The following is a 12,459-nucleotide window of genomic DNA, read 5'->3' on the forward strand; positions in this document are numbered from 1 at the left end:
ACAGTGAGATTGTCTCTAAAACAAACAAATTTCTATACTTACCATCGTGGGTCTTAGTATCCCACTGCCTTCTCCTGAATTCCTTTTTGTTACTATGTATCTGCCAGTAATTCCTTTGTTATGGGTTTGTGGGTGGTAATCTTTTTAAATTCTTTTTTTTTTTTGAGACGGAGTCTGGCTCTGTCACCCAGGCTGGAGTGCAGTGGCCGGATCTCAGCTCACTGCAAGCTCCGCCTCCTGGGTTCACGGCATTCTCCTGCCTCAGCCTCCCGAGTAACTGGGACTACAGGCGCCCGCCACATCGCCCGGCTAGTTTTTTTGTATTTTTTTTAGTAGAGACGGGGTTTCACCGTGTTAGCCAGGATGATCTCGATCTCCTGACCTCGTGATCGGCCCATCTCGGCCTCCCAAAGTGCTGGGATTACAGGCTTGAGCCACTGCGCCCGGCCTAAATTCTTTTATACTGTATTCGAAAATGTCGGCCAGGCAAGGTGGCTTAGGCCTCTAATTCCAGCACTTTGGGAGGCCAAGAGGGGAGGATCGCTTGTGCTCCAGAGCTTAGGACCAGCCTGGGCAACGTAAGTGAGACCCCCGTCTCTACAAAAAAATGTTTTAATTAGCCGGGTATGGTGGCACTCACCTATAGTCCCAGCTGCTCAGGAGGCTGAAGCAGGAGGATTACTTAAGCCCAGAGTCTTGGAAAGAGTCCACTTCCTGGCCTTTTCCAGTTCCATGGCCTTTTCTTCCATCAACATACAACCCTCCAACCCCTGACCCTGTCACCGTCTTCTCCTCCACTGTCACATCACCTCTCATGGCCCCATCTCAGTCCTCAGCCCCATTGTTAGGGAACATCAGGCTCAGTAGGGACATGGGACTGGAGCGCCAGGCCTCTCCTGGCCACTGTTGGTCAGTGACAGGCTCCCCCAGCCCGCCCTCACCCAATCACTTTCTCTTTAACATGGAAGCAGGCCTCCCTGTCATCCTCCGCGTCTTGGCTCAGCATTCCAGCTTCTGCTTATCCTCCAGAAAGTTCACTAGGCCATAGTCCTGGTGGTGATTACTCTTTCCAGCTTTGTGTCACCTGGAAGCAACTCCAAGACCACCTCTGTGATTTTAACCAGTAGGGGAGCTGGGCTGGGAAGAGAAAGAGCAGTTTCAAGAGGCATAGGGATGAGAGGAAAGGGAAGAACGCAACAGTCGCCACTTACGGCACTGACCAGCCAAACCTCTCAGAGGCCAAGTCTACTCAGTTACTGTCTGGCCAGTCCTGCCCCTCAACCCCCACTGTGGGGGCTAAAGCTACTCTAGCTTGGATGCTGATCCCACATGTTGACCTCGATTAACCCTAGTTCCGGGAATACTTCTAAGATTTCTACTTTCACGTACTTACCTTTAGGTCAAAAAAGGTTGATGTTATTGCAAACTTACCCTAAATCCTGGTACTTAGGCAAATCCCGGTCCTTAGGCAAATCCCCAGTGGTATATAAGCCCTGAGTCTGGAGGGTAGCAGTGCAGGGATCCACCCCCTCATCTGATGGCCGCCTGAGACATGGCTTCTATCTCTATGTCCCTATTAAATGTTTCTTAGAAAACTGGATTTGTCAGCCTCTTTCTTCAGCCTTTCAGCTCCCTCAGCCTTCAAGGGTAGGTCTTCCAGGGCTGCTACGTTCTCATCAGCCCTGACCCTCGGCCCACAGCAACTGGCCTGGAGATAGGTGGGCTCATGATTTGTTTATTGGCCTTGGCACAGGGTCTGGTCAGTCTCTTGCTAAAGTGAAAGATCTTAAATGTTTTCAATGGCGAAGGAAACACTGGTCTGCGGAGAGAGGAATAAGGTCATTGGGGATTTCCCCAAGGCACAGGACGCTCCAGCATGGGTTCCTGGCCCGCTGTGGAAAGGCAGACAGGTGAGGTAGCTGTCACGAGGATCTGGGAGTGACGCATGGAAGTGACTACTGGAACAGATACCCAGGTAGTATGAACAAGGACACTGACGGAATACAGATGTGTGCACACCTAGCCAGCTATATTTTATGAAATGGATCAAACATCTGGAAAAGAACATTTTTGCAGTCCAGTACGGACTTGGCATGCAAAGCTGCAGACCCCACCTCCATGCCCCATCTTTGACAATTGTCCCCAGGCCCCAGAAATACACCCAGGTCGGGCCTGCCCTCCTCCTAGGCCTGGAGCATTTCAAGACTCAGTCCCAGCCCTGGTGAGAATCCAAGAGCTGTCTCTGCTGCCGTGAAGGGGTGGCCTGCCCCTCCACACCTGTGGGTGCTTCTCGTTAGGTGGCACGAGAGACTTGAGAAAAGGAAGTAATACAGAGACAAAGTATAGAGAAAGAAAAGCGGGACCCAGGGGACCAGTGCTGTGTTTTCAGAGGACCCACACTGGCACCGGCCTCTGAGTTCCCTTAGTATTTATTGAGAATTATCTTTATCATTAAAAGGATAAGGGAGTGGCTGGACAATAGGATTATTGTAGGGAGGAAATCGGCAGTAAGACATATGAACAAATCCTTGTAACATGAATAAGTTTAAAGGAAAATGCTGTGCCTTGAGATGTATATGCGACATCTCCATAAACCTTTTAGCAGTATTGCTCCAGCAAGTCCCACCTTATTCCTAAATGTGTTTTCTCCTTACTCAGTAAACAAGACACACAATGCATATTACCCGGAGATGTTCCAATCTCAGGGAGGGGCAGATTTTTAACCGTCAAGCTTCTTTCAGGTACTTGTTTAACAAAGACACATCCTGCACAGCCCAATATCCTTTTAACCTTAAATCACCTTCAAACATGTCTCTTGCAAGGACAAAGTTGGGGGTAGGGTCACAGATTAACAGCATTTCAAATACAGAACTAAATGGAGTCTCTTATGTCTACTTCCTTCTATATAGACACAGTAACAGGCTGATCTCTTTCTTTTCCCCACACTGCCGCATGAAGTGAGACAAGGCAGCCAACTGAGGCAGGAGAATAGAGTCTGGAGGCAGGGAACCTAAGGGTGTTTCACACCGACTCCCTAGAACTAAATCGAAAGGAAAACCCTAACTTTCCATGCCTAAGTAACAAAAGGACCAGAGGCTACTCCCTTTGATCTTTTCTGTCCACAACCAATGAACTGATTGCAGACTGAGTCTTCATTTGCACAGAAATATAACTTTGTAAATTCATCCCTAATTGGTTGCTTTTGGCAACCAATCAGATGTTTGCACAGGGGTGTGACCTTAGTAACTTAAGCCTCTGGTTGGCAGCTGTCTGCAACCCACTGATTGCGGGCTACCACTTCATTTACCTGAGGTGAGCATAAAGTGGCCAATGGGAAACTTCTAAGGGGGTGTTTGGACCCAAGAAGATTCTGTATCCGGGCCCTGGAGCCGCTGCTCAGGTCGGCTCCCACACTGTGGAGTGTACTTTTGTTTTCAATAAATCCCTTTTGTTTTTTTGTTGCTTCTTTCTGTGCTTTTCTGGGCATTTTGTCCATTATTTGTTCAAAATGCCAAGAACCTGGGCAACTTGCAGTCACAACCCTCTACTGGTGACACAATGACACCTCGCCGCCGCCCTTCATTCGCCCTTGCAGTTGGCTGTGTCCAAGACTGCATCTCAGAGGAGGTGTGTGTCCAGAGGTCTCAGGGTTGCTCCTGGTGCCCTGTAAGGCATGAAGGGAGCCGGATGGGGTAGTGGCTGGTGGAGCTTGTGGAGGGCAGGAGCCAGGCTGGGTGCAGCCCCCGCTAAGCTGTCCTGGGGTGGGTGGGCCCTTGGGGTCCTCCCTTGTAAGCTGCCCCCGGCCTGGCACTGCAAGAGCAAGTGGAGCCTCACCTGTCCATAGAGAGGGCACAGGGGAAGGAGCAGGTGTGTTGGGAGGATCGCAAAGTCCAAGCAGACGTCAGCTGAGCTCATTCCACATGCTGCTAACCCGCTCTTTGGGGCACTCCCCGCCCTTGTTGGCCTCAATGGCATTTCTCCCCTCCTGGGTTTCCTGGTCCAGTATCCTACCTACTGTATCCATGCCCCAAACTCTGCTTTGAAGCCCAATTCTTAGCACGTGGCGTGTCTGTCCCAGATGCCACCTTCCTGGAATTCAGCCCAAATCAATACTTTTGGGAACTTCCTGCAAGGTTTCAAAGACGCTTTTCTGACACACAGCCACCATGGAGGGTGTCCCAGTCCCTGGACCCCACTGTGGACATGAGGACACCCATCCCCCACCAGCCGAGCCAGCTGCAAAGGACTCATAGTCCAGCCCCGGCTACCCAAGAGGACAGTGAGCACAGCCTGTCTGAGAATGGTATTTGAATCTTTAAGAAAATGAGCCTGACTCCAAAATCTAAAACTACCTTTATTGTGGTTGGCTCGACATAAGATGCCGCCATCAATCGGCAGAATTATAAAACTGTACAGGAGGTACAAAAATAGGCTGTTTAACTTAGATAATGACCCTCATGTGTCTTCAAGCTTTAAAAATACACATAAAACTTGTACAATCTGGCAGTTTATAAAACATAAAGCTAAAAAGAGGATTTTGGGTTCCACAAAGAAGACTGTATCACACAATTAATACATACCAATTAAACAATTAACCATCCACGCAGAAGACACAATGGCACAGAATTCTTAAAAATCACCTAAAAATTAACATTTTACCCCGACCAAATTAATCACCCTTTAATGACACTACTGTAAAGCATCCGTCCCATGGAAGGATACAGTATCACTTTTCCAGTTTTAAAATGGTCAGGGGTAAACAAATCTGATGTGCTTTAAGCAAGTACAATTGTAACTGGATACATTTCAGAGTAAAAATTAAATAAATATAAATAGGTTAAATAAATAGGTCATTGCAAAAAGAACACTACACAAGGTTTGCATCTGAGAATGCAGAGTAGGTGACTGGTAATGCTTTCTAGGTAAGTGGGGACTCCCCGTCACAGCTTTAGGGACACTGAAAAGGAATACTGTATCCACCAAACACATACACAGTACACAGGGGAGGTGGGGGGCTTTGGCCAAAGTGTTGGTTAAGGCTGCTCCAGTGGGAGGCTCATTGCAGTCATGTTCTTTGTGGTTTTCCAATGTCTACAGAAAGGATTTAAGCGCTGGTACAAAAAGAACCAGGGTTACTCATGGGAAATCACTGTTTCATAAAGATAACAAAGTAGAGGAGGGGAGTAGACCATTGGGTTTAAAAGATGATGTCCAACCTGGGAGGGTGGAATTTCGGCTCACCTGGAGAGGATACCTGATGACTTCCTGCCAGGAGAAGCCAAAGCCAGGACACAGTCAACCAAAATGACTCCAGATGGTGAGGGAAGGAACAAGGAAAAGAAACGCTGGGAAATTCAAAGAAAGGCAATCTCAGACACTAAAAGAGCAGAGAGAGAAAGCGAAACGGGGAACTTAAAGAGGCTCCTTCTAGGACACTGGACTTCTCTTCCAGCACAGAAGGCTGCAAAAGTGGAACTGGCCCCCCTTCCCAGAGGATCACAAGGCCGAGGATCCAATGGGCACACCACGAGGATCCAAGGAAAGGATAGAGAAAGAAACGGCTCTGGGAAAGCCAAACCTGGCCAAAGTCCAACTGCCTGAAAAGAAAGCAGTCAAGATGAGAAAGCCGTACAATTCAAAGGTCCCCCCATCTGCACGAGCGGTTTGATCAGCAACCAATTAATCTCTCTCACTGCAGCGAGAAAGAATTGCCAAAGATAACTGAATCACATGCACACAAAACCTTACCAAAGGCTCAGAGTCAACTCTGATAAGGCCCTTTATTCTAGAGTTGGTGGGAAGAAAGTCTGCTGGATCTACTCACCCGCAGATCTTCCAGAACATCTATCTGTAACTGATCAGAGTGATGTCTCCTTGGAAGGGCCTCTGACCACCACTGCCCTGAGAACACAGTGGGAGGCAGAACACCTGCGCACCCAGGATATCACACTTCAGCTGCTAGATTGCTTCATGGCTAATCAGGGAATACCAATGCTCCTCAAGTGAAAATGTTTTGGTGCCTCATGACTTGTGGACACTTCAAAAACTGAAATTAGGCCAGGCACGGTGGCTCGTGCCTGTAATCCCAGCACTTTGGGAGGCCGAGGCAGGCGGATCACAAGGTTAGGAGATTGAGACTATCCTGGGTAACACAGTGAAACCCTGTCTCTACTAAAAAAAAATACAAAAAAAATTAGCTGGGCATGGTGGCACACACTGGTAATCACAGCTACTCAGGAGGCTGAGGCAGGAGAATCACTTGAACCCGGGAGGCGGAGGTTGCAGTGAGCAGAGATCGTGCCACTGCACTCCAGCCTGGGCAACAGAGCGAGAATCTGTCTCAAACAAACAAAAAAACTGAAATTAAAAAGACTTGAGAAACAACAAGAGAAATTCTGGCACACGTGCCCAACAGAGGTTCAATACAAGGTTCAAGACAAGATTTAAATAAGTCATAGTGTCCTTTGGATTCTTAACAGATGTGACCAAGTTCCATCTTAAAGATGAAGATAGCGTACAGTATTTCTAAAAAGCTCAACAGCCTTCCAGGATTGGAGAAGTCCCATAACCTGAACTACAGATCAAACAGCTAAGATGCAACATGACACGCGATGGTGCAGAGCTGTTCTGGCCTGAAAAGACCTTTCCACTTGCTGAGCACAGTAGGAAACCAGAATTCTCGAGACTAGAACTGGATACACCAGATGATGCCCAAGGTGTTTTCATGACAAGTACCCACACGAGATCTCTTCAAACAAACCCCCCAGAGGATGGACGGGAACCTGGGCTCCTAAAGGTGACTAAGAGGAGAGACCAGAGGTGATTGGACCAGATCCCTGGGATTCTGGGACAGAAGAGATGCAAACCGCAAACACGTGCCGTTCCCCACACACTTCGGTTTCTTTGTGGTAGCAACACTTTTTTATTGTTGTCTCTCATCACAAGTTTCAGGAAAGCAGAAGTTTTGCCTGTCTTGTTCATCGCTGTATCTCCAGCACCCTATATCCTGCCTAGCACAATATAGTGAGTGCTCAAATAAAACACATTGAATAAATGGTTTTGAGAAATCTGGGTGGTTAGAAACTAGTATAAGCAGAAAAGGCATTTGAAACAGTTGTCTCTAGGCAAGTAGGGCTAAAGCAGGGAGATGACACAAAACTGGGCCACTAGAAATCACCTGGGTACTCCCAAAGAGAAAATCTGCGCTGAGAACGAGGTGGGGGGCAGTCCCTGTGGCAGTCCTGCTAAATCACTCGTGGCAGCTTCTCCACCTTCTGATCCTCTCTCGGGTTACTGCCAAAGCCACAGGTAAAGCGCCTTGCAGCCGTGTGGGGAGCAGTCTCAGACCACCTGGCACGCGGCACTGAGCAGCAGGAAACGCAGTCTGGCCACGTTTCTGAAAAGTGCCCAGCCTTGCTTAGAAGACGCCAAGGACACCGACCAAGGGCCAATGTTCCAAGGCCTAAGTGAGGTAATCAATGAGATTTAAGGATGTAGGATCATGTTAATAGTAGGCACAAAAGTCACTTTAGCTATGATGAAAGGAAGGGAACTGAATTCTATAAAGGCAGAGTAAGAGCTTTAGATGAGTAACCATGATACAAATACACAAACAGAAAACATCTTACAACATGAAGAAACAGTGATTTCTCTGTGAGTGAGTAAAATTCAACAATCCCATTCTTAATACTGAATGGAGTCTCTGAGTTCACCAGGCCTGAGCCGCAATGATCCCCCAACTGGCTGGAGAAAGTACACAGACAACATCTCCTTACATGGTAGGCTGATTGCATTTTAACCTCTAAGGCTCTTGGGAGAGAAAAGACAAAAGTTTTGATGGAAACGAAAGCTAAAAATTATGTTAAGTTTAGAAAAAAACAGTATGGCACAAATATAATCTAGAGACTGTTCACTATATTTACATAGTGTTGCTATAATGTTTTACTCTTCAGCATTAGAGAATGTTCTATACATGAACACTCTTTCTTGAGGGGATGGTGATTTTTGGTACCACAAAAGAATAGAAGATATATTCTATCTATTTATTCTTCACAAGTAAGCTTCAAGTTTAGCTTACTCATGCTGATATAGCATTCTACAGTATAATTAAAATATAGTTATTAAAATTTGCCAAGAAAAACAAAACAGCTGGCCCATGAAGCACACGGTGACCCTGGCCTTGGCTGCCCACCCTGGCCCTGACTCACCATGAGCCTCTTGTTCCACCAGCCTTGGGGACGAAGGAGGCTGACTGACTACTCGCTGGCCCAGGGCTTTCTCCTGGTGACCAGGAGGGTCCCATTCGGCAGCCTCCCTCTGGTCCTGAAGGCTAGCCCCTGTCTGGGTCTTAGCTGCTCTCCTTGAAGGCCAGGGAACTCTTTACCTCTTGCCCCAAGCACTCCTGAGCACCACCTCCAGATGGCCCAGGGCACATCCACCAAAGGCCACTGTTCTGGCCGCTGGCACTGGGCCAGGACTACCTCCAGAACACAGCAGCCTCTTCATTTCTGAGACCTGCAGACATGACTCCACCTGCTGGCATGCATAGCTCACCGGTCCCTGATGCCATGCCTCATGCTCACGGCTCCTGCTGCCTCTGTAGAAACACTAGTTAACAGTGACCTGGGCTACTCTGGGCACATCTGTGATCAATGAGGCATCTCATACCACAGGACGACACCCTCTGAACTCCATCCTCCTTGTCAGCATCCCCCACCACTCAAGTCCGGTCTCCAGTGAAGGCTGCACTTGGTGCGTCTCAGCCTAGCTGCCCCAGCACGCAAGCAAAATGCAGGATTCCCTCCTCCCCCTTCCTGAAAGGCCCATAGACTGACATTAAGCAGGAATTAAAAAAAAAAGTCTGAAGCAAGTTTATCCAGTAGACGGTTGGGGGTGCTACTCGCGCTGTCTTTGAGGTTCTCCTTTGCAGACATCCTGACTGTAAGGCTTTTAGGGCCAGCATCTTCCCAGCTCCCTGTAGGTCACGAGGGGCCACTTCTCCCACTTCCTGGGGTCAGCACTGTCCTCTGTGGGCTGCAGAGCAGGCAGCTCAAGGCACTTGGTTTGGGAAGCCTGGTCTCCCTGCAAAGCCAGGAGGTGTCAGGCTCTAATCGTGGTGACCAGGCCCTCAGTCACAGCTGGGGCCACCAGAACAGAGGGGCCGCCCTTGCTCAGAGGGCGTCTGGAGTCACTGGGGGCTGGGGCTCTGGGGGCCTGTGGAAGTAGTAGGGCTGGAAGAGTCTCTCGTGGCTGCACAGCTCCATGGCCCGGTAGGTGTGTGCGAGGAGGTGGGGGAAGCGAGACGTGAAGTAGCACACGAAGTCGTCAGGGAGGGAACCCAGTGTCTCCCGCACCTCTGCAGGCAGTTCCCGGTAGTGGTGCTTCTGCAAAGAGAGTTGGAAAGCTTGAGAGGTTAGAAAGGGGTTAGAAGGCTTGGGAAATGTTGGCAAAACACCCTTTCATCATGCAAGGAAGAGAAAGAATATGAGTGTTGGTTGGTTTTTGGTAAAGAAAAGGAAAAAAGGTTTATGTATCCAACAATCCAGCCCCATCATCTCGCCTGCTTCCCTCACTCAGGAGGAGGCCTCGAAGCAAGCAACGCCCAGCTGGTCCAGCGGGGGCTCAGGCATTCTGTGACGGTCAGGACCTGGAGACACTCCTGGTCACCTCAGGAGGAGTAAAGTCGCCTGAGATTGGAGTGTCTGTCCCAGTGGGGTCCCCGCATTCGAGGCATGTTGATATAAGTTTACACACAGTGGCTGTATCAGACAGGGAGAAGGCCCCACAAAAGTCAGTAACCAGAGACCACGAGGGACACGGGCCACAGAGCACTGCTTCCCAGAGCTTCATCTGCACCTACGTCCCTGAAGGGAAAACCAGCGTAAGAGAAGCAACAGTCTGCAGTTTGTCAAGTCCAGCTGAAGCTGCCTAGCTCCTGAGAGATGAGAATGCCAGCACGGATAGAAGATTTATCAAGAATGGATGAAAGGAGGAAGGTGTCCGTGTCAGCGTGAGTAGCATCCCCAACCATCTACTGGATAAACTTCCTCCCCAGTATTTACACACCGCTTACCTTATTTCTCATGGCTCGGAGGAGATCTCTGACAGAACCACCTTTATAGGTCCTGAATTTACGCAGGTCTAGAAAAACATTGAGGGACGCAATGGGTAATCAAATTTAAAACTAATAAATTATAAAAGAAAACAATTCCTGGGGTTCTGGGGATTAGGGAGTTGGACTGAAAGGAGGGAGGGGAGTTGGACTGAAAGGTGAGGTGAGGTCACTCCACACCCAGTCACAGGAGCAGATCCTCCCATTCAACCCAAAGGCGGTGTCCCCCTGAACCCCACCTGGTGATCGCACCCAGATCGGAAGTGACCACCTAGAGCATGACACCATCACTCACCTGTCACTCTAGGGAGCAAAAACGAAACATACATCAGTGTAACCAAACCATAGAGGACACACCCAAGAAAGTCTCAAACCGACAGGTGGGATCTGGGGCCTGAACAGCCTGGAGTGTCCATTTCCACATTTACTTCTTGGAAAGGCGGCAGCGGCTTTTGCAACAAACCCTCTCACACGCCGCAGTGTGCTCACCTGTCTGGAGGGGGACGGTGATGTTCTCCCGCCAGTCCATCTTCACCACGGCTCTCCCGCCTCTCTCTAGCTGTTTCACAATCGGGCCATCCAGGGATTCCTTTTCTATTCTGTCACTCACGTCCTGTGAGAGAAACAAGGGCAGCAGATGATGGACAGTGCCGGAGATGCTGAGAGCTGTGCGATTGGGATTCTGAGTAACAGACGGTCACTGGCACATGAGCCATGAAGGGATGACGGCCCCTAGGCCCAGACTGCAGCCTGCCCCAGAGCTGGGCAGCAGGCACCCTGCCCTCTGCCTCCCTCATCCGTGTCTTTCCCTGTGAGCTGCCCTGTCTGCTCCTCATAAAGGACAGGCCCACAGAGAGCTTCTCCATGACAGAGAGGCTTCACAGAGTACACCTGCACACAGACCATGAACGCGTACCCGGAATTTCACATGTGCACACACGTGCCATGTGTACGAAGCCACAAGTGCAATCTATAGCCAATGAACTAAAACCAAAAAGAAAAGGAAAGCTCAGATTTGATGTGCATCCTGTGCTTTGTCTACTCACTGAAACACGGTATGCTCAAGCCCATAACTGGTGGAGGGTCGCCACTCCTCCTTCCAACAGTAGAAAAGACCAGTAAAGCTGGGCCTTCTTCTCAAAGAGGAAACTTGGTGGCAAGAGTATGGGCTCCAGGGGCTGCTGTTGGGATTCAAACCTTGCTCTGCATTTGACTTTGGAAATAAGGAGAGGGTCAGGAAGCACCCAAGTACGGGCCTCTTGAAGTCCCATCAGTAAGACAGGTTGACAGCTGAGGACACAGGGAGTGGTGAGCCCTGCCTACATCAATGTTAAGTAGCCTTAGGAGACCGTTTTCTCAGAGCAGCCTTTTCTATGATGAAGATGAAGCCAGACTGGCTGAATTCCTACTTTACAATTGTCAGAGAAAAGCTGTGGAGAGGTCAGATTGTCAACTTGGGTGCACTGGGAACACACGTGTCTGAGCTGCAAAGCTGTTACAGCTAAATGACCTGGGTGGAAGCCAGGTGTGTTTGACAGACATATACCTGGAGATACTAAGCATTTAAATCCTGTCCCATGTGGGTGAAGGTCCCTTTGCATGGGTTTTATTTGTGTTCTGTATTTTGTGATCGAAATGACCTGACTAGTTTTCACAAGTCCCTAGAAGACATATGGACTTGAGAATTTTCACATCATGTCCATGGACACAGTGACCAATCCTTAGGCTATAACATGGAAGACAGCATTGAACTCTCCCCAGCCCGATCCATCTGAATGGTTTCTGGGCCAGGAGGCAGGGACACAGTAGTGAATGCAGTAGTCAAGACCTCCTGCCCTCGAGAAGCTTACATTCTGGGGGCTTCCCTCTGGCCAAGGCCCCAGTCCGACCCCCGGAGAGCATGATGGTCACTTCTGAGTATGGTGCTCACCAAACTGCACTCTGCCTGGACCCAAGGGGAAAAGCACTGCCCCACAAGCCTGCTCTTCGGAGCCACGCACTGGGCAGGAGGCGATCTGGTGAGTTATGTTCAATTCATACATGGAAGACTTTGAAAAACACGTCACCTCTTCAAAAGTCACCTGACATTGTCACAAAGCTTTTAAACAGTCAAATCGCCAAAGGAGTTCTAACTTTGCAGAACCTATTTTAAGCAAAATGAGATCTGGGCAAAGACTGTGTAAAAGATGATAGAAACAAATACAATATAAGAAAGCATTTAAATTTATGACACTTGGGCTGGGCATGGTGGCTCATGCCTGTAATCCCAGCACTTTGGGAGGCTGAAGCAGGCAGATCACCTGAGGTCTGGAGTTCAAGACCAGACTGGCCAAGATGGTGAAACCCCA

General features: G+C 49.0%; 1 protein-coding gene across 2 annotated transcripts in view; it reads right to left on the reverse strand.

Annotated features, from left to right (window-relative positions):
• Nucleotides 1-4,334: 4,334 nt before the first annotated feature.
• The window catches only part of ERN1 (endoplasmic reticulum to nucleus signaling 1), a 91,998-nt gene continuing 83,873 nt past the window's right edge, over nucleotides 4,335-12,459 (reverse strand). For both annotated transcript variants that reach the window (XM_023212065.1, XM_023212063.2), the window contains 3 exons: nucleotides 10,601-10,724; nucleotides 10,073-10,140; nucleotides 4,335-9,383 (listed from right to left, as the gene is read on the reverse strand). In XM_023212065.1, the coding sequence (XP_023067833.1) occupies nucleotides 9,171-9,383; nucleotides 10,073-10,140; nucleotides 10,601-10,724 (405 nt within the window). In that variant the 3' untranslated portion in view covers nucleotides 4,335-9,170. The remainder of the gene's footprint in view (nucleotides 9,384-10,072; nucleotides 10,141-10,600; nucleotides 10,725-12,459) is intronic.

This window comes from Piliocolobus tephrosceles, chromosome 16 (assembly GCF_002776525.5).
Source record: "Piliocolobus tephrosceles isolate RC106 chromosome 16, ASM277652v3, whole genome shotgun sequence".
Classification (NCBI taxonomy): domain Eukaryota; kingdom Metazoa; phylum Chordata; class Mammalia; order Primates; family Cercopithecidae; genus Piliocolobus; species Piliocolobus tephrosceles.